The 19,363-nt window shown below is 39.3% G+C and overlaps 1 protein-coding gene across 4 annotated transcripts in view; it reads right to left on the bottom strand.

Annotated features, from left to right (window-relative positions):
- The window catches only part of JAKMIP1 (janus kinase and microtubule interacting protein 1), a 106,810-nt gene that overhangs the window by 65,791 nt on the left and 21,656 nt on the right, over nt 1-19,363 (bottom strand). For all 4 annotated transcript variants that reach the window (XM_064449111.1, XM_064449112.1, XM_064449110.1 and 1 more), the window contains exon 3: nt 12,185-12,679. In XM_064449111.1, the coding sequence (XP_064305181.1) occupies nt 12,185-12,679 (495 nt within the window). The remainder of the gene's footprint in view (nt 1-12,184; nt 12,680-19,363) is intronic.

Genomic DNA, 19,363 nt, shown 5'->3' with positions numbered 1-19,363 from the left:
TTCTGAAGGAGGTTTCTTTCCTGATTTGGGAAGGTCACTGGGTCTCAATTCCTCATCCAGTAAATAGGTATGATACTTCCCAGTACGTTAATTCAGCTTGTGAGATTTTCAAGTATGCCAAAAAGGACTTGCAGGAAAAGAATGCAGATTTATTAATGGAAGAATTTGCAACATGCAGGGTTTCAGAGGGACTGTGGAGTGAAAAGCAATGACAAAAATTAAGCAGCTGCCTCATTCACTGAATGCTATCTGTCATGCACGCTGATCTATAAGGGACCCCTTGGGAGGAAAAAATGTCATGTAACTAAATACTGTGGACAGTTTCGCTTTCAATTACACAGGTGTTCACACTGAACATCTATGTAATTGAGATAGGAATTTGTCCGTGAAGGCGTACATTTAACAAGGAAGAACCAAAGTTACATAGGCAGCATTGACTTTAGTTATCCAATTAGTAGCACATTTCATACTCTTCATATTCTCACAACTTAAATGGTAAATGGAATGACATAGGTGTTTAAGTTGGAAGAAACAAGAAAGCAACAACCTCGGTACAGACTGCTACTTGCTGAACCAGAGCAGAACAGATTGTTTGAAACAGGTGAGACCAGTGAAATCACACCCATGACACCCTTCACACACATTTCCATAGATCAAAGCACACAAGCTCACACACATTAGAGAGAAATGCCATGAAAGAGCATGGCTTTGGGGTGGGGGTTAGGGGAAGGCAGGAAAGAAGGCAGAATTCCCCTCTGCTCTTCCTACTACTGTTTTTTCTACCATAAAACCCGTATGTGGTGAAACTTTCAGAAAAGAAACACCCCATGCTTCAGTCTAATAAAAAAAAATCTTTGAGACACTGATATGGTTGATTATTGTACAGCAGTGGCTGTACATCCTTTTTTATTTGGGGTTTATATTTTTAGTTACAGGTAGGCACAAGAGAACCTCTTACTCATGTAAACATATGCATGAGCGCACACACAAATACACAGAGCATTGCAATAGCACTTTTTTTTTTAAGCACAAACTATTAGAAAGAATAATTTTAGGCAACCAACTTATTACAAACTGATAAAGATGAATAGAACTGCAGCAGTAATGCCTCTACCTTAAGTTCTGTTTCAGAAGCCTGGCGCACAATACAACTCTCCTTTCCTCAAGGGGACACTTACACATTTGTTTTCTCCAGTTTAACTGCATCAACCCAGTCAATGCCTCAATTTTCTTAAACTTACCCCAATGCCTGACCCAAAGATTTACCATCTTTCTTCAGGCTTGCACACTGTAAACTTGTTCAACTTCCCTGTCTGCTTTCTTAACAGAGAGTACAAATTACTCGAGTGAGGGGAAAAAAGGAAGACAAATATTTTACTGGGATGCAATATACCTCAGTTCCATGGGGGAGAAATGGCAAGTCAAGGGGCAGGCAGGCAAAAGAAGAGGAGGTACAAGACTAGGAAAAGGAAAGATATCGTTTAGGTTTAAACTGAACATAAGCTGACAGTTAAAGAGAGGTCACCACTCCCAAAAGACTTTAGCTTAGCTTAGCCTTATATAGTCTAATAGTTGTAAAAGCTCACTCAAAGTCTCCATGCCAGTTCTGTACCACTACAGAACTACTCTTCTCTCAATTTCTTGCCACATGTGGTTACACAAAAAAACCCAAAACGTTGGCAGCATAAAGGGAAGCAGCCTTATGTATTTAGACCATGTATTAGGGTCTTTATTTTAGTGGGGAGAGGAGTATTTTCCATTAGGTAAATCAAAATCTAAAGGGGTTAATCTGGGTTCCCTGCTGCTTGCTGTCTTGATCAAATACACATTGTAGAAGCAACACTGCCAGAGCCAAGATCATCTAGGAATCCACATGGTGTAAAAGAGAAGGAATATTTTTTATTAGACCAAGTGACAGAGTTGGAAAGAAACAAGTTTTCAGGTACAGAAGCCCTTCAGCAGATCAAGAAGCTGTATGCTTGAAAGCTTGTCAACTTTTCCACCTGTGTAAGTCTGCTTTTCCCATAAATGCTTTGCACTCTCTCTCTGGTATGTATATGTATATATACGTACATACAAAATCACACACAGTGTATGTATACATGTATATACACACATACATATACACACTCGCATTTTGCGATATTTTCCAATTGTCATTTGTGACTACTGTAGACAAGCTGAACATCATTAACTTTTATGATATTAAGTGAAATAACAATTAGGCCTCCCCTCACGACCTCTCAGGGTTAAAGGTTTAACCCTGTATTCTATTACTACAATGTTCATTCAGACAGCATCCAGAATGTGTTACTTTACCATGCATAGCATTCCTTTCTTTATCATGTTTTTTAACGTCTGTTTTACATCACTAAGGGAACCACCCCCTCTCTACTCATCTACTTACATAAACTACTCATCACTTACATAAAATAATTGTCACCTTTAATTCTGTTCTCTCTCAGATGCAATACGATTACATCTAAAGACTCCTTTTGCCTATCAGCTCTAAAATCCATACACACAGGTAGACTTTTACCTGAGTTCTTGTATCATGCCTTAGCCATTGCAACTTTCTCCTTTCTGACCTCAGATGCAGTCCTGCCCACTCACCACCCAACCTCAATGCTGCTCTTAATGGTGCCCTCTTCACAACATTCTCATCTCTGGATTCTCTAAGCTGTTTTTCTTTTTGCTACATTAAACAACAACAAAAATCACTCTCACTGTCACAGAAGTTCACAGCCTCCCTGGAGTCCATTCATCCCTTATCTAATATAAGGGTGCTATGCCCCCTCCCCAATATCAGCTTGTCATATATGCAGTCATACATTTTCATGTTTTCTCCCACGCCACTGTTCCTACTTGAACAGACACCCCACAAATATTCATTTAGTTACCTGACTGAACTTCTTCAAATTCCTCTTATCGCTCTCTCCTTTTCCATAACACCTCTAAAATACAACAGGAAACTATGAAAAAACTGTAAATACTTAACAGAAATTGCACTGTTGAGATCACAATCTATTGTCTGATCATTAAACAAGATACCTAAACTAACACATCCCTGAGAAGCTAAGACATTGGAAGCACATTATAGAAATGCAGGAATTTCTCTGTTGGAAGTGATGCAGGTATGTCAAAGGCCAGCACTGAGATCAAGCTAATAAACCTGGATGGATCTGTTCTCACTGGATGATTCACGACCAAATTGTGAGCAAGTAGATGCCTTTCCACTGTGCTCCTCAACCCCTCATGGTCCAGGGCGCATGGTGCAGGACCTGCCCACCAGGCGCCAGTAAGAGGTTTCCGCATCTGTGGCAGAACGTAGCTGGGGCAAGCAACACGTGGCAACTGAAAGCTGACTGCAGTAACCTCCTACCACTCCATTCGTGTATTCCTCCCTGTACTACTATTCATTCGGGACCTCTCACTAAGATACAAAGGGTAGAGACCGTCTTTTCTTCCAACGTATCTAGCACAAGGAGATCCCAATCCATGCATTGGGCTCACAGGTATTATGTTAAATCAAATATATTATCCCAGAAATTCTTTCCAACTGGCTGCTTTGGTTTCAAATTTGTTCTCAGTTTAAAAGAAATTTGCCCACTTTTTGCAGCTACACAATATAGCAGAGTCACATGAGCTCTTTTACATTGTTTTGCGCAGATTTAAAAGCATTTCAGAATAGCCACATTTTTCTTCATGCAATTAAGCATGGTACAATTCAGTACAAAAAGTCTGTGATAGGAAGACAGTGGAGCAACAGCAGGGTAGAAGTGATTTTCAGCTAGATGCTTTGAGAAAAGAAGTAGTAGAAGTACTCTCCAAAAGAGAACCATAAAGAAGATAAGATCATCCACAAGTAGCTGCAGAAGGAATTACTGAGAAATCACCTTAGATAGCGTAAATAACTGTGGAGTTCTTAGTTAAAATTACAGCTTTCTAAAGGATCATTTGTTAATTAATGGGTTTTGTGCTGTAAAATATTAGGTGCTGAACACAGCAATTACCTGCATTGTATCATTGAAGAGCTAGCATTTATAGCCTGAGTCAAAATTACAGTTTCCTAAGAACAGGTATGTAACTGCCTCCTAACAGCTAAGAGAAATGAGCAGAAATAAGTGTTTAAATAATATTTAGCAAACATGAAAGAAAACCAAGCCAGCCATTGGAAAAAGTATCCTCTTGCCAATTATCCTACACTTCAATAGCTACAGTGAAAGAAAGTCAGAGACCTTTGGGGGAACTTTAGCCTCTCATAAAGTTGAAAGAGAAATTCCCAGGGAATTAAATGCTAGGTCTATCAAGGCAGGAGCATACTCAGTTTTCAAAGTGGAAAAAGCCAGCTGCTGCATTGCCAAGTGTAAGATCTTCCTCTTTACCCATCCTTATCAAAGTTATCTCCTCACCAACTGCAGAACAAAATTCTATAGTGTTCTTCTCCAGAAGAAATTGAATTCATCTTTATACTAAATGCATGACACTGAAAATAGGGAAATCTTTACAGAAGTATTGCTAGTTACTAGGAAAAATAAAAAGGTGATGATACTCAAACAGTTAAAGATAGAACTAAATGGAATTAACAGCTTTTACATTTTAAAGGGACACTACGACCTAACAATATCCCAAGCTTAAAGCCCACCTGGAGGGAGGAATTAAAATATTCCTGCATTGTGCATAGCTTTCTCTACATCAAACATGGCCATCTATTTAAATAAATGTTTGCTGCTTATTTAGGAACATTAGGGGAAGAGGGAGAAAAGATGCCAGCCATCCAGTGAAGAAGTAAAGGTTACAGGCACAGATAGATGGGACTTATTCTTAATTTCATGTGTAATTTTTCTAAACCAATAGTCAATATTTTCTTCCAATAGCTTTTCCCACATATTTTAAAGTGTGTAAATCTCATAGGTAAGGCATATATTAAAAGTTTTGATAAATTATACAAGAAACCTTGTGGGCACACAGTTCCAGAACTTACTGATCGGAGGTTCCTCACATCTTTTTCAAAAGCATCTTGCATAATTGTAGCTGAATACAACCTCTACTACTGGATCTCTCCTGATACCTATTACAGGTGTTCATTGACAGAGCTATAATGAAAAAGTAGTCAAAAAGATGGAGGATGTAGAAGGACTAAGTAATTCAAATTTAAGGCGTTTTTTTCTCCAGGTGCCACACCATAGATAATTATTGTGGTTTTTTATCACTGTTCCATATTTTGTAAAGAGATATGTCAAATTTATGACCTACCTACCATAATAGAGCTCTTAGAAAATACTAAGAATAAACACAAAATGCTGAGCCTGCAATATAAAAAGCTTTCATTAGATCTGCTTGATTCAGGAAAAAACAAGCCACCGGTGGAATGCTGCCCTGTGAGCTCCTGAGAGGACAAGCAAGAGGACAGAAAGCAAAGTATGATTTGTAGTCCTAAAATGCTGATGGTGGTCGAAGGGTCTTTGCAGGAGATTAGCCCAGCCTTGGAATGTAGCTGAAACACGTGTCTCAAACAGATGGCAAAATCCAGAGCAGCAGCCTAGAATTTGGTATCAGCAGCTGTGTGTGAAATACACGCGGGTTTAGGCGGCTGGTAAGAAGCATGCTACAGCACGCTCTACCCAGCCATGCACGACTGCACACACTTGGATGATTCAAAACTCAGCTTTCCAGTCTCAAAATTCAAGATTTTGATCAGGAAACAAAACTCACACATATGCGCCACTGCGCAAGTGAAGTGAGAAAAGCCAGGCTCCATCCTCCTTCTCAGGGCAGCGGAGGATCACGGAGTCCCCCTGCCAACAGCCAACTGTCCCTCTGCACCAGAGTTTGCAGACAAAAAGGTCTCTGCATCAGCCCCAATGCTGAATGTAACCTGAAGATATGAATTTCACTGCCTTAAAATGGCAAAATCCTAGTAATGGGTATGCAGGAGAAAGTGAATGTTATTAGACAATAGTAGCCACCACTGCAAAGGATGCGTTTTTGAGGTTTGGTGGAATGTTAAACTTTTGCTCCTACTGTTTTTCATGTTTTACTGAAAAATAACTTCTGAATCTCTCAGAAGGCAAAAGCTTCTTATTTAGCTATCTAAGTTTTACACCTTAAAATTTGAAGACAATAACAGATTTTAACAGCTTGATCAACTGCCCGGATGAAGAAATGGAATGCACCACCCCCAACTTTGTGGATAATACCAAATTTGGGGAAGCCGTTACTACACTAAAGGACAGGAACACCTTTCAGAGGGACTTTGACAGGTTGGAGAAATGAGCCAAAACCAACTCATAAAGTTCACGTACGACAGATACAATGTCCTGCCCCTGGGAGGGTTTAAATTCCTGCAATAGAAAAAGCTGGAAGCCAGTTGAAGTTGGCAGTTCTGCAAGGAGGAAGGGGAAAAAAAAAGGGGAAAAAAAAAAAGGAAAAAAGAAAAAGCAAAAAAAGGAAGGACTTCGGTGTGCTGGAGGGCAAGCTGGATATGGGTCAGTAGTAAGAGTTTGCAATGACTGAAGTTAAATGGATACTGGGCCAAATCAGGAGGAGCGTAGCCAGAAGGATAGACAAGCCATTTAGCCTTTTATTAAGCACTTATGAAACCATAACAGGAGCTTTTGGGCTCCCCAGCACAAAAAAAAGCTACAGACAAACTGGCACAAGTGCCATAAACTGGAGGAAGGCCATAAGACCACTACAGGGCTGCAGCACAGAGCGTTCATGGGATGGGTGAGGGAGCCAGGCTTGCTCAGCCAGCCAAAGAGAAAGACCATGGGATGCATTACAATTACAGATACCCGTTCAGCTATCCAAGGGGGGATACAGGGATGAGCAAGGCAGGTCTTTCTCAAAGATGCACAGCAAAAGCACAAAGGTAACAATCAAAGGTTACAGAAAGAGGAAGAAAGAAATGTCACAGTGATTAGGCATTGGGGCGGGTTGTCACAGAGACTCTGGATCTCCACCTTCAGAGATTTCAAATTTGACTGGAGGAGGCCCAGAATAACCTGATCCGACTTTCAAGGCAGCCCTGCTTCAAGCAAGACATTGGACCGGACAGCTGCAAGAGGACCCTCACCATCTCAACTTCTCCATAGTTGTATGATACTCCACATACAGAATGCCAGTACTAAGTAATACAGTAAGGACTTGCAGGCAGACAAACAGTTAAGAGCTGTACAAGCCTAGAAAAACAGTAACTCGTGAAGGAGTTGAGTCAAAATTTGCTTTTGCCCTGAACAGGAAAAATCTAATTCTTAATTCTGAAAAGTTGTTACTCTCAGTCTTTCAGAAGCCTTTGTTTAAATCATGAGATACAGAGTTATACACAGACACAAAACCGAGATATTTTAAAAAAAAAATCACTGTATAAATGGTACATAAACTTTTCCCTTGAACAGAAATTTCAGTGAAACTGCCTTGATTTTTAACTTTAAAAACTGCTTAATCTATTAATTTCAATTATATTTCTCCTGGTACTAAGGAGACTAAGGACACTTAAATAGTGCACCTATCTTCATAAATCATGGCTGATCAGGAACTTCTGATAATCACTCCTGAAAACAATTTATTTTACTTTGAGTCTATTAACAGCAAAAGGATTTTCTTCCTTGCAAGAATGAATCCACAGTAATGTGACATTACTCTTTAGACAATTTTTATTAGGGTATTTGAGAATATCATTTAAACAAGCAAATTTAATTCATCTGGTGTACTGTGTGCTGTCATAAACATGGATCTGATTGTGCATCTAATAAGATCAGTGGAATCTTCTACATTGATTTTGTGGTTAAGAAAACTGGGACTATTTTATATTAAAGTGAAATAAGTTAATTCATTTCAATCCGAGCTGTTTCAGAATATTTAGGAAGACTATACATGCAAAGATTTTAACAAGGTCAAATAGTATTTATCTGTAAAATAGGTGAAAGGTTTGACACTAGAGACATTTCCAGTAGAGGAAATGATATTTACTAGAACCCTACACTACAAATTACAGGATATAAGTATCATCTGTTTATTCCAAAGTTTAAATATTATGTTTATATTAAGAGTGCCTGACAAAATAAACATTCAGCTTCCATTTTATTCAAGAAATACTATAAATGAGTAAACCAGTGATGAAATAATTCAATACACTTCTATGATTGGTTTATTTGCGTAAGTTTTCCAAGGACACCACAAAGTGTTCATTGTTCTTGTCTCTGCAAAAAGACCATCCAGAGATACGTGCCTTGCAAAGTCAGGGCCTTTTAAAAACAGAATCCAGGTAGTCCCAGAATGCATGTAACCTCTAACTAATACGACATACTTAATATTCATGCCCTCCTTCACAGCTGTGCTGATGACAGAATAAGATTGGCCTGTTGCCAAAAGTCACCAACAATTCAACATGCCATTTCAGCAATTTCAGGCAAGAGAGAGAAACTTTACTTGCCACTGAAAAATAACTTTAAACCTGATGTTAAAACCAAATGAGTGAGTTAAATGACAAGCCTAACTGAGAACCAAGAAAAATTGGCTAAAATATACTGTTGTTTTGTGTACTTTTTAATATTTAGATTAAAACAGTAAACGCTCTTGTATAGTATAGTTCTGCTCTTTAGGCTACTTTATCAACACAACTTAATAAACTCAACTTCTCTTCACCATTAATCAGGTTTATATTAAATGCACCTTGTACCAGCCCAGTCCTCAGCAGAAAACCAGACATAGCACTTTTAAGGATGCCATTAAAACAGAAGTCCGTTGATACTGTTATTTAGGTATGTATATGCTTGCCTATACAGCCCTCAGCTCAATGTATGCTTCAGGGCTGTTTATACTGAAGCTCCATGAATGAAAAAATATAATTATGATTTTGTATAGTCTTTTTGTAAAAAAACTTGATCCATAAAAACAGGCTTTAACATTTTTCCTTCTTACAGATTATTTTTCAGTTTGCTATTTCTAATTTTTTTCTTTTTTTCCTATTTGCTGGTTTTTAATGTTATTTCTGATTTTAAGTATCTGAATCTGTATCAGCATAGTTTTCGTACTACATTGCCAGACAGTCCAACTGTTCAGACTCAACTATTCAGAAAGTACTGGCTGAAAAAAAAAAAGTAATAGCCGTTCTTGCTTTCTTATCCTATTCTCTAAGTTGTCTCTTTACATTTAAAACATGTTTCATTTGTCTCTCTAACTTGTTACTAGCTATTTTTACTTCCAGTTTCTTAGCTGCCGGTACATTGTACCAACACATATATACAGCAAGAATAGATTTTCTTTTTTGGGGGAAAAAAAAAGAAAATAAATCCATGTCCACAAGCTTTCCTTTAATTAATGAAAACATTGCTATCTGTTCTATTAAGTCAATTACAGGAACTGACTAATTCCAATATAATTTCATACTGCACAGAGGAAAAAATGTTATATTTTTTGCGAAATAGCTATTTTACTTTCCCTTTTTAGGCACTAGGATCGTCCCCATTCAATCTTGTATGCATTGAGGCTTATTGGGTGTTTTTCATGGCTCAATCTACACAGTTTTGAAAAATCTCAAAATTGCTTAATCTTATTTCTAAAATACTGACATTTGTACAAGACAAGCATGGCTGTTTATGCACACAATGTAATTGTATCCATATATTCATAGACAATGGATTTTGCTTTTTACCTTTCTCATGACTTCTTTTTTTTTAATGGCAAGCCAAAAAATGCAAGATTTTACTCAAATTAGTCATGGGTATTAAAATCAATGGTAAAAATATTTATTTTTTTTTAGCTGCAATATCTGTATGAAATACATGTGCAAAACTAATCTGTGATCTAAAATGCAAAATAAATCAGCCAAGTCTGACAAGACAATCAGACACTCAATTACTCTATCTGAATTTGAATTACAGCCCATTTAGGCCGTTAATACCAAAGATGCTGATTAGTTAATAGTGCCATAAAACACAGCACACATACAAAAAAAGCACATTAATTGTAGCTCAGTTACAGAACTGAGCTAATATTAATAACACTGCTTGCCACTTCCTTGCTATTTCATCCCACAAGGGTAGGATGTACCTACCGGGTACCCCAAATCCACAGCTGATATGGTTAATCTGAAATTGAAGGCAAGCATCCCTTGCACTAATTAAAATGGAAGAAGGAGGGGAGAGGGAAATATCCTGATGATCTGATTCTATAATCCCACTTGTTCTCCCAGAGGAAGAGAGCAGCATCTAGGAACCCTGCAGTATTTTCTACCTTGCCCCAGATTTAAAGAGTGCCCTATGCAATAACAGCTGCCTAAACTGCTATGAATTCCTAGAAGAAAAACTTCTCTTCCATAAAAACAAACCATACAATTTAATGAAAAAGTTGAAATTCATTATCTGAGAGGAGTCAAGGTGCTATAAGGCAACACCGGCTCCTGATATCTTTCCCCTATACTTCTTCGGGGTGGGAAGATATGAACATTTCCAGTGAAAGCCCATGAGATTGATGGCAGGCTTCCTCTGGGGCTGGGAATAGGAAACAAGAGTTATCTACACACTCTCCCAGTACAGTCACCTTTCTGGATGTACTAAGTAATGGAGGCCCAGTAAGGCTCCAATTAAAATTCTGAATGACTCAACAGGAATTTTTTGTGCCAGACAGAAAACCCTGAGTGCCCTCCTTCATTGCCTTCACGCTGCAGCAGGTTGAAAGCTTCTATTTTTGAAAGAGAAGAGTTAAGCCTTTCCTTTACAATACCACTCAAAGACATGGCATATGTGTATTTACTGGGGCAATTTGGGATGACAGAATTTGGGGTGCGCTGCTATGTGCCTCACCTCACCACTTCTTGGTGAGGTAACCTTCTTTGAGAAGGTTAAATTTGTTTAGAAACTGTTCTCTAGAAAAAAACATGCCACAACATAGCAACCTTCTCTCCTCTTTAACACTTTTTAAAACTACCTGTACTGTACAGTCATGATTTTAAAGTTCTACATTTATAATATGGAACTAAATACGAAAGAAACTATGCTTACAGACACCTCACGCTGTCAGTCTTTGCAGTTGTCTTTATTTAATAAAGTAAATTAAAACCTTGAAATGTAATCAACGTCCAATTTATTTAAAGCATAAATATTAACTGCATTAAAAGCTTTGATTGTCTCAGACAGAAAGTCACCACCATTAAACAGATATTATGTGTTTATAGCTTGCCCTCACTATAATTTTTCCTAAGGAATACGAGAAATTAGAGGACATACCTGTGTAAATACAAACCGATAAAATATTTTTCTTAAGAAAACTGATGTTTCATTCCATTTAGTCTGTACGCCCTGGTATATTATAATTTTAGATTTTAGCTGCATAGCTATTCTACTGCTAATTTAGGCAGATTAACAATCAGATATATACGTATACATGGAAAATATCACGGTAGCAAAGAGAAGAGCCATTTGATGATGAACTCGAAATGTACTACTGTGTACAGCCCATCTTAGTTTCTTTACATTTTACAAAGCTGAATAATTTGAAATATTTGGGGCACCTGCTGTCAGGAAATATTGCCTGTTTTTTGATTTCATACAAACAGCATAGTCTGCCATCTGTGCTGAAGTTCTAGGGTTTATGAAGCGTGAAAAAAGCCTGCTGTCCTCAGCCCTAACTTTTCTGCTGCAATAGAAAAAACACAGAAATTTCAAAAAATAAAAAAGGGCAACAGTGCTTAAAATCAAATGACCTGGATAATGATGGACAAGAAGCAAAGACATTGTCTTGTTTCAGAACAGTTGATTCTCTAATATAAATATAAAAGCTCTCTGAAAAGTTAATTTTGCCATCTCACAAAGGTGTTCTTGCGTTGCCAAACGGCCAATGCCTGACTGTTTTGGTCAGTTGGACTTTGTAAGGAAATACAGTTGAGCAAGTAGGAAAGGAAAAGTCTGTTTCTTTGAGAAAATTCATCGTGGAAAGTCTTGGTTCACTCATATTCCATTTGGTGGGACATAAAGCTTTGGACTGGGTTGGGCTAGCCATGGAGCCAAGGTCCATCTTTGCTGTAGGGCGGAGAAAGTCGCGGAGATGGTGGCCTATTCTAACAACCAGCACTGATGAAAGATGTCACTGCAAAGAGTGGTTTGCTATTTATGGGCACATACAGCAAGATACTAATACCTGCTATAAACTGAAATATGCACACATTACTTAATGAACTTACCAGCCTGCGGATCTCTCTCTCACATTCCCGCTTTATTCTATTAATCTCATCCTGATGGGACTGATAAGCCGTGCGCAGGTCAGCAGCCTTCATTTTATCTGCCTGCATAATGTTGTTCAAAGCTTCTTCAAGTTGCTTTTTGCCAGATTTCAGCTCCAAGATCTCCTGTTGCAACTTCATCCGTTCACCGTCAAACGCCCTGCGAGCCTCCTCCTTCGCTTCACTCAGCAGCGCTGTCTTCACTTTGTCAGCCGCTCCGTCCCGCAGCACGTTGACTGTTGACTGCAAACGCTGAATTTCACCATCTTTGATTTTCACCATTCTTGCTACCTCCTGCTCATGCTGCCGGATCAGTAGCTCTCTGACACTCTGAAGTTCTTTCATTTTCTCCTCGTGGAGCTTGGCTTTCAATTCAGAAACATAAGCAGTGTGCTTGTGCTGCTCTTGCTCCCTTTCTTGCTTAACCTCCTGGATTTTCTCTCTCAATTTACCCACCTGGAACATCAATATAAAATATTGATTAACAAGTGCTACCACACTTTTAAAAGTCTTCAAGGCAGCTTTTTCTAAAACATTATTAAAAACTCATCCTGAATATTCAAAAGCAAAGACTGCACACCTGATGCTTCTCTCTCCAGCACACAGCTGGAGAACCTGGGCCAGGAAAAGGCCGAGTGCGTGTGCAGGAATCTGCTATGGAGATGTGCTGTTGGCAACAGGTTCTCGCAATTCTAGGTAATAAAATAAAACTGAGCAGCATCCAATCTAGTTCTCTCCTTATCTCCTCTGCCAACCACCTCGGACTACTGTCATCCATAACCCCGCTACTGCGCTCTACAAGCAGACTGAAAACAAATCAGACAGAAAGAAGAGAGTTTCTGTTTATGCTGGGAAGGAAATGCTAGAAAACTCTCTAGTATTTGAAGGACCATCCTTCACGGATGCTCATAGTGACTTAGATCTTCACGTACATTCAATTAATCCACTTCCACAGCATCCTTCTGCAGCTAAGCAGAACTATCACTGTTTTACAGACAGGGTGCTCAGTCAGGCATAGATTGATTTACTTAATTCACACACATACTGTCTTTAGGATTTGAGTCAGAAATTCTTAAACCCAAATCCACTACCTGACCTAAGATACTTCCTGCTGATCGGATGAGAACGGATCTTGCCTTGAAGAAACAGAAAGAAGAGATCCTATCAACAAAGGGGCGTTTTTATCAATAGCAACATGGGGAATAAAAGCTAAATTAAAAGGGCAGGGGAGAGAGAAAATACACTGATGTTTGATTTCTTAATTTCTTGGCGACTTAGCCAAAAGACTCGGCCTTCTGAAAAACCACCTCTACTCAAGCAGCCTAAAACTGAGGCTATTCACAGTCCCTAGACACTTCAGAAAATATAGGCCAGTGACTCTAAGGGTTGTGGGGGCAGTAGGGGAAAGGCCTTATAGCCTATTATAGTAATACCCGCTGTGATGAAACCTCATTATAAAATAATTCTCAGCAGGCTGCATGGAAAGCAATGCTTTTTTCCAAGTGGGATTAGATATTAATTTAGAAGAAAGAAAGAAAAAAAAAGAAAAAAAAAAAGAAAAAAAAAAAAAAAGAAAAAATAAGGAGAAAGCCTTGCTTCTCTATTATAGTATACCAGAAAGGCTACAATGTATTTCGTCATGCGTAGTTTCAGTAACATCAGTATCACAGTGACTGCCAAAATATGGGCTCTATACATGTACTTCTCATCTAAAGCAAAGTCAGAGGAAGAGATTTCAAAGACTTGGGTTCTAACCTTGAGTGGCAATACAATCATATATACCAAACAGTGCTCCGTGGCAAAAGGAGGCTATCGAGCAGCAGGCTGTTAGTCACTGTCACAATACTCCTAGACTGCTTGCATCTATGCTACGCAAAGATGGGATCTGTAGTCATAGAATGCATTTAATTTACTCTAAACTCAGCGAGAATTGCAACTTGCCCCACATTAGTGCAGAAAGGATGGGAGATCTCTATTATTATTCAGACTATCATTTACTATGAAGGCATAATTAAAACAAATTAATTTTTGCATGGTTCTGGATTCTACAGTCAAAAAAAAGGTTAATTAAAAGCAATAATACTAGTTCAGGAAGGGCCCAGAAACTGTCATTATTTTGTTTATTGGAAGCAGGTTGGATCCAAACATGCACTTTTGTGTGTTTGCTTTAGGAAAATCAGGCCATCTTAACTCAAAAGCCTCAGATATAACTCATCCAATGTAGCCAAGATTACTACTTATTTTAAGAGTGACCATAAAATGAGACTGACATGTTACTCATCAAACCCACAGCACTGACAGTAGGATTTCCAGACTCTGAACTTCACCTGAAGTCTTCAGACAGCAGGGGCAGCAGAGTTTCCCTGTGCAGAAGATGTTATGATCCTGCTTAACCAACTCAAACTTACCCTAGATTTAAACAAAACAAAACTAAATAAAGTAAAGCAAAAAAATAAATAAAAATAAAGCAGGAGAGGGAGGGAAGGCATCTACATTTTTGTGAAAGTAATCTAGATACACTGTGGACCAAACACCAGCTGAGACAGTGCTATAATTAGAGCCGTGGAAAAGGTAACAGCTCTGAATCAGACACCATCAGAAGCAGATCTTATTGCACAGATACCATTACTCTACTCCAGGATGATTCAGATAATGTAACTTCAAGAAGAGGAGGGTTTTTATATTTTTTTTCCCCCCAAACCACTAAGTCTAGCTATTGGAAATTATCCGCAGGAGATACCCATGTGTTATTTCTTCCGGTGGGATGACATTTAGTTCCAAGCCTGTAGTGGATAGCAATGATTTTCAATGTTTAGATTAGGGTATCCAATTCCATAGGAGAGTCTAAGACTTTTTAATCCCTCCCCATAGCATGGGGGTTGGACTAGATGATCTTTAAAGGTCCCTTCCAACCCATTCTATGATGCTATGACAAAGCTAAAGCACTTATTCACCTATGTACTGTTACAAGTGGATGAGTTTATAGATGAATTTGCAAATGAACCAACACTTGTTATTCACTTAAATCTATCAGTTATTTCCTTAATGGTGAGCAAAGAAAATCGAAATGAAACTGAGACATGAAACCCAGTAACGACAACACAGGAAAACAACTGTATAAGGGCATATATAGGCAAGGTTAATATAGCTCCAGAACTACAGTAATTTAAAATTAGTCATGTTGTACATAAAGAATGCAACTGAAAGGCAGTTTTCAATACAACACATTAATGAATGTGACTTCCTAAAAGCATTTTTAATATATGAGAAATGGATTCTGAAATTTTGGAGGAATACTAAGTTACACAAAATGGCATACTTGCTCAATTTTTTTCGTCTTTCACTGAATTAAGGGAAGGCAACATCTACATACATTGCTGCTGTCTGTGACAACACATATTAAACCACTCAGAGAAACTGAATATTATCATATATTATCTAGTCATTTTAGCTACAGAATTCCATCAAAAGCAATCTAAACAAGAGGAATAAGAATCCTTCTAAAACCCCTGGATTTTTACACTGTATTTTAAATGCCTATCACTCCTCATGACCGAGTAAAATTCATGCATCCTAATTCTCAAGGTCTTTAAAAAGTCTTTTTTTGTTATTGCTTCTTGTCAGACAAGATGGAAGCTTAGATCTGTCTCTTAGGACTTCCCTGAAAGCCCTAAGATGTCCTTCCCACACTCCCACCATCCCTCTAGCCTGCACACTATGCACATCTGTACACATCTGGCTTCCAGAGCAACTGGCTGAATGAAAATAGTAGTCTGGCATTTTCCCTTATGCCTAAGTCTCAGTTTCAAAATGAACTTAATCTTTAAAGCAATTTGTCTCTTAAATTTCTGGCAGTCTTTTTTTTTTTTTTCTTCATGAAGAAAGCTTTTATTTCATAGGCAGAACATGAAGCATAACCAAGAAATGAAGCCGATAGGGAAACAAAGTCAGGCAGGATATCAGGGCACCAATAACGCAGGTATTTTCTGCATTTCTAAATTAAATGTTTAATAATTGGTACACATTGACACAACACTGCGGCCAATGCAGAAGCTAGTTTCCTGGAAAAATAATGCCAAACATCTTTGCCTCTTCCCTTTCTTATGTCTGAACAGTGCCTGAAGGAAGGATTTTCTTTATAACAATATGACTTTATTATCACAGAATATTTGAATCTGGTGTTGTTTTCTTTGACAAGGTACTTTGCTCACTGAGACAGAAATATAATAGTTCAGTCTTATGAACTGGAGTAAATGATATAATTTTAATATCATACATTTCCTAAAAGGCAATAACCCATTAACCCATTAACCCATATATGTTTCCGAGCGTTACTGAACCACTGCCCCAATAAAAATGTTATGATAAGAACTTACGAAGGACTACCTCATTCTTTTTCTCTTGGATTTAAATGCAGATATTTTTATTTGTGGCACAATAGCCAATCACTTGGCAGGCAGGAGGGATACTCTCCACACAGCTTTTTGCCAGGAACTCAGGTTATGGTAGGCAATTCACAGAATCACAGAATCACAGAATGGTAGGGGTTGGAAGGGACCTCTGGAGATCATCTCATCCAACCCCCCTGCTTGAGCAGGCACACCCAGAGCAGGGAGCACAGGAACGCGTCCAGGTGGGTTTTGAATGTCTCCAGGGAAGGGACCCCACAGCCTCCCTGGGCAGCCTGTGCCCCTGCTCTGGCACCCTCAAAGGAAAGAAGTTTTTTCCTCATATTGAGGTGGAACTTCCTGTGTTCCAACTTGTGCCCACTGCCCCTTGGCCTGTCACTGGGCACTATTGAAAAGAGCCTAGTCACATCATCCTGCCACCTACCCTTTAGATATTTATAGGTATTGATGAAATCCCTCCTCAGTCTTCTCTTCTCCAGGCTGAACAAACCCAAGTCTCTCAGCCTTTCCTCATAAGGGAGATGCTCCAGTCCCCTGATCATCTTGGTAGGTTGCCGCTGGACTTATTCAAGCAGTTCCACGTCCTTCCTAAACTGGGGGGCCCAGAACTGGACACAGTGCTCCAGATGTGGTCTCACTAGGGCAGAGTAGAGGGGGAGGATAACCTCTCTTGACCTGCTGGCCACACTCCTTTTGATGCATCCCAGGATACCGTTGGCCGCCTTGGCCACAAAGGCACATTGTTGGCTCATTGCCAACTCATTGCCAACTGTGAAAAAGGGAAGTTAATAGGGGTGAGGCCAACAAGCAAAGATGCTACTGTTTGGGGTTTTTTTTAATCAAATGCAATAGAACCTTCCATTCAACAAGAAAAAAAGTCTATATGCTTTGCTTTTTCTAAAAGAATAGGTAAGCTCTACTCCTATTTGAGCACACTTATAGTGTAATCTAGTGTCCAGCCTACAGCATCCTTTCTATTAAAATTTCAGCACGCATTTGATCATGCCATTAAAAATTATTCATTCAGGCAAGACTGCTATGGACACAGGCAACCAAAGATCATAGATTCATAGAATGGTTTGGGTTGGAAGGGACCTTGAAGATCATCTAGCTCCAAATCCCCTCCCACAGGCAGGGACACCTTCCACTAGACCAGGTTGCTCAAAGCCCCATCCAACCTGCCCTTCAACAATTTCAGGGATGGGGCATCCACAACTTCTCTGGGCAGCCTGTTCCAGTGTCTCACCACCCCCAGAGTGAAGAATTTCTTCCTTATATCTAATCTAAATCTACCCTCTTTCAATTTAAAGCCATTACCCCTTGTCCTGTTACTACATGCCCTTGTAAAAAGTCCCTCTCCAGCTTTTGTGTAGGCCCCCTTCAGGTACCGGAAGGCTGCTATAAGGTCTCTTCAGAGCCTTCTCTTCTCCAGGCTGAACAACCCCAACTCTCTCAGCCTGTCTTCGTACGAGAGGTGCTCCAGCCCTTGGTTCATCTTCATGGCCCTCCTCTGGACTCGCTCCAACAGGACTGTGTCCTTTTTACGTTGGGGGCCCCAGAGCTGGATGCAGTGCTCCAGATGGGGTCTCACCAGCACAGAGTAGAGCAGGAGAATCACCTCCCTTGACCTGCTGGCCACACTGCTTTTGATGCAGCCCAGGATGCGGTTGGCCTTCTGGGCTGCAGCACACATTGCCAGTCATTTGGAGCTTCTCCTCAACCAACACACTTGTAATAGCAACTCAAGACAGAAGGCAGTTGTCATTATTTGCAGAGTTCCGCTTAGATTTTAGCTTCTCCAACAACTAGGAACAACCATCTGAAGAGTATTGTTTGGCTGCTTTTGGGTTGGTTTGTTTGTTTGTTTAAGTACAAGTTTCCTTTCCTGACAAATTTCCCTATTTGCCTACCTCTCTTCAATCCCCCTAGCCTGTTCTTCATGGATTCCAAGAAGGAATTAACTGGACAACATTTAATACTTCCACAATGCTCCGTGCAATGCAATTCCAAATTTGAAAGCTCAGTTACAGTGAAGGTTATACAGCACAATGAAAATGACATGCTGTGAAGAAAATCTTACATCTTTCCATAATGACTTTGGAATCTCTATTTAAAATACACTGAAGAAATTTACCTTTTAAATACTTACAAGCTTCAAGGAAAGATGAAAAAAACATACATGTTTACTAGCCCTCCATTTAAAAATATTACTGCATCTACACTAACTTTTCAAAACTTAATTGAACCGTACTTAGATAACTTGTGCTTGGAGTTAGGGAATACAGCGTCATAGGATAGCTGAGGTTGGAAAGAATCTTCAGAGCTCATCTAGTCCAGCCCTGCTCAAAGCAGGGCCAGACAGAGCAAGATGCTCTAGACAATGTTATATTTTAAAATCTCCAAGGACTATGGCCTTCACAATCTGCCTGAGCAATGTGTTACATGTTCCCCAGCAGAGGGGAGGGATCACCTCCCTCAACCTGCTGGCAACACTCCTCCTAACGCAGCCTTCTTTGCCACAAGAGCACATCGTTCAAATACATTTTTTCATCACTGCAAACACATACGGAGCAGATTTGTACACTCTACACAGATTTGTACATCCCACAGGGATTCTACCATCACCAGAAAGATTCCCAAATACCTTTTTACATTCAAAAGCAGGGTCACATAGTCCAACACAAACTGATATTTGAAAGAGAAAGAACATATTCCGCAGCGTATTTCATGT

The sequence above is a fragment of the Phalacrocorax carbo genome, chromosome 4 (genome assembly GCF_963921805.1).
Source record: "Phalacrocorax carbo chromosome 4, bPhaCar2.1, whole genome shotgun sequence".
Lineage (NCBI taxonomy): Eukaryota > Metazoa > Chordata > Aves > Suliformes > Phalacrocoracidae > Phalacrocorax > Phalacrocorax carbo.
This window is presented reverse-complemented; position numbering and strand designations above follow the sequence as displayed.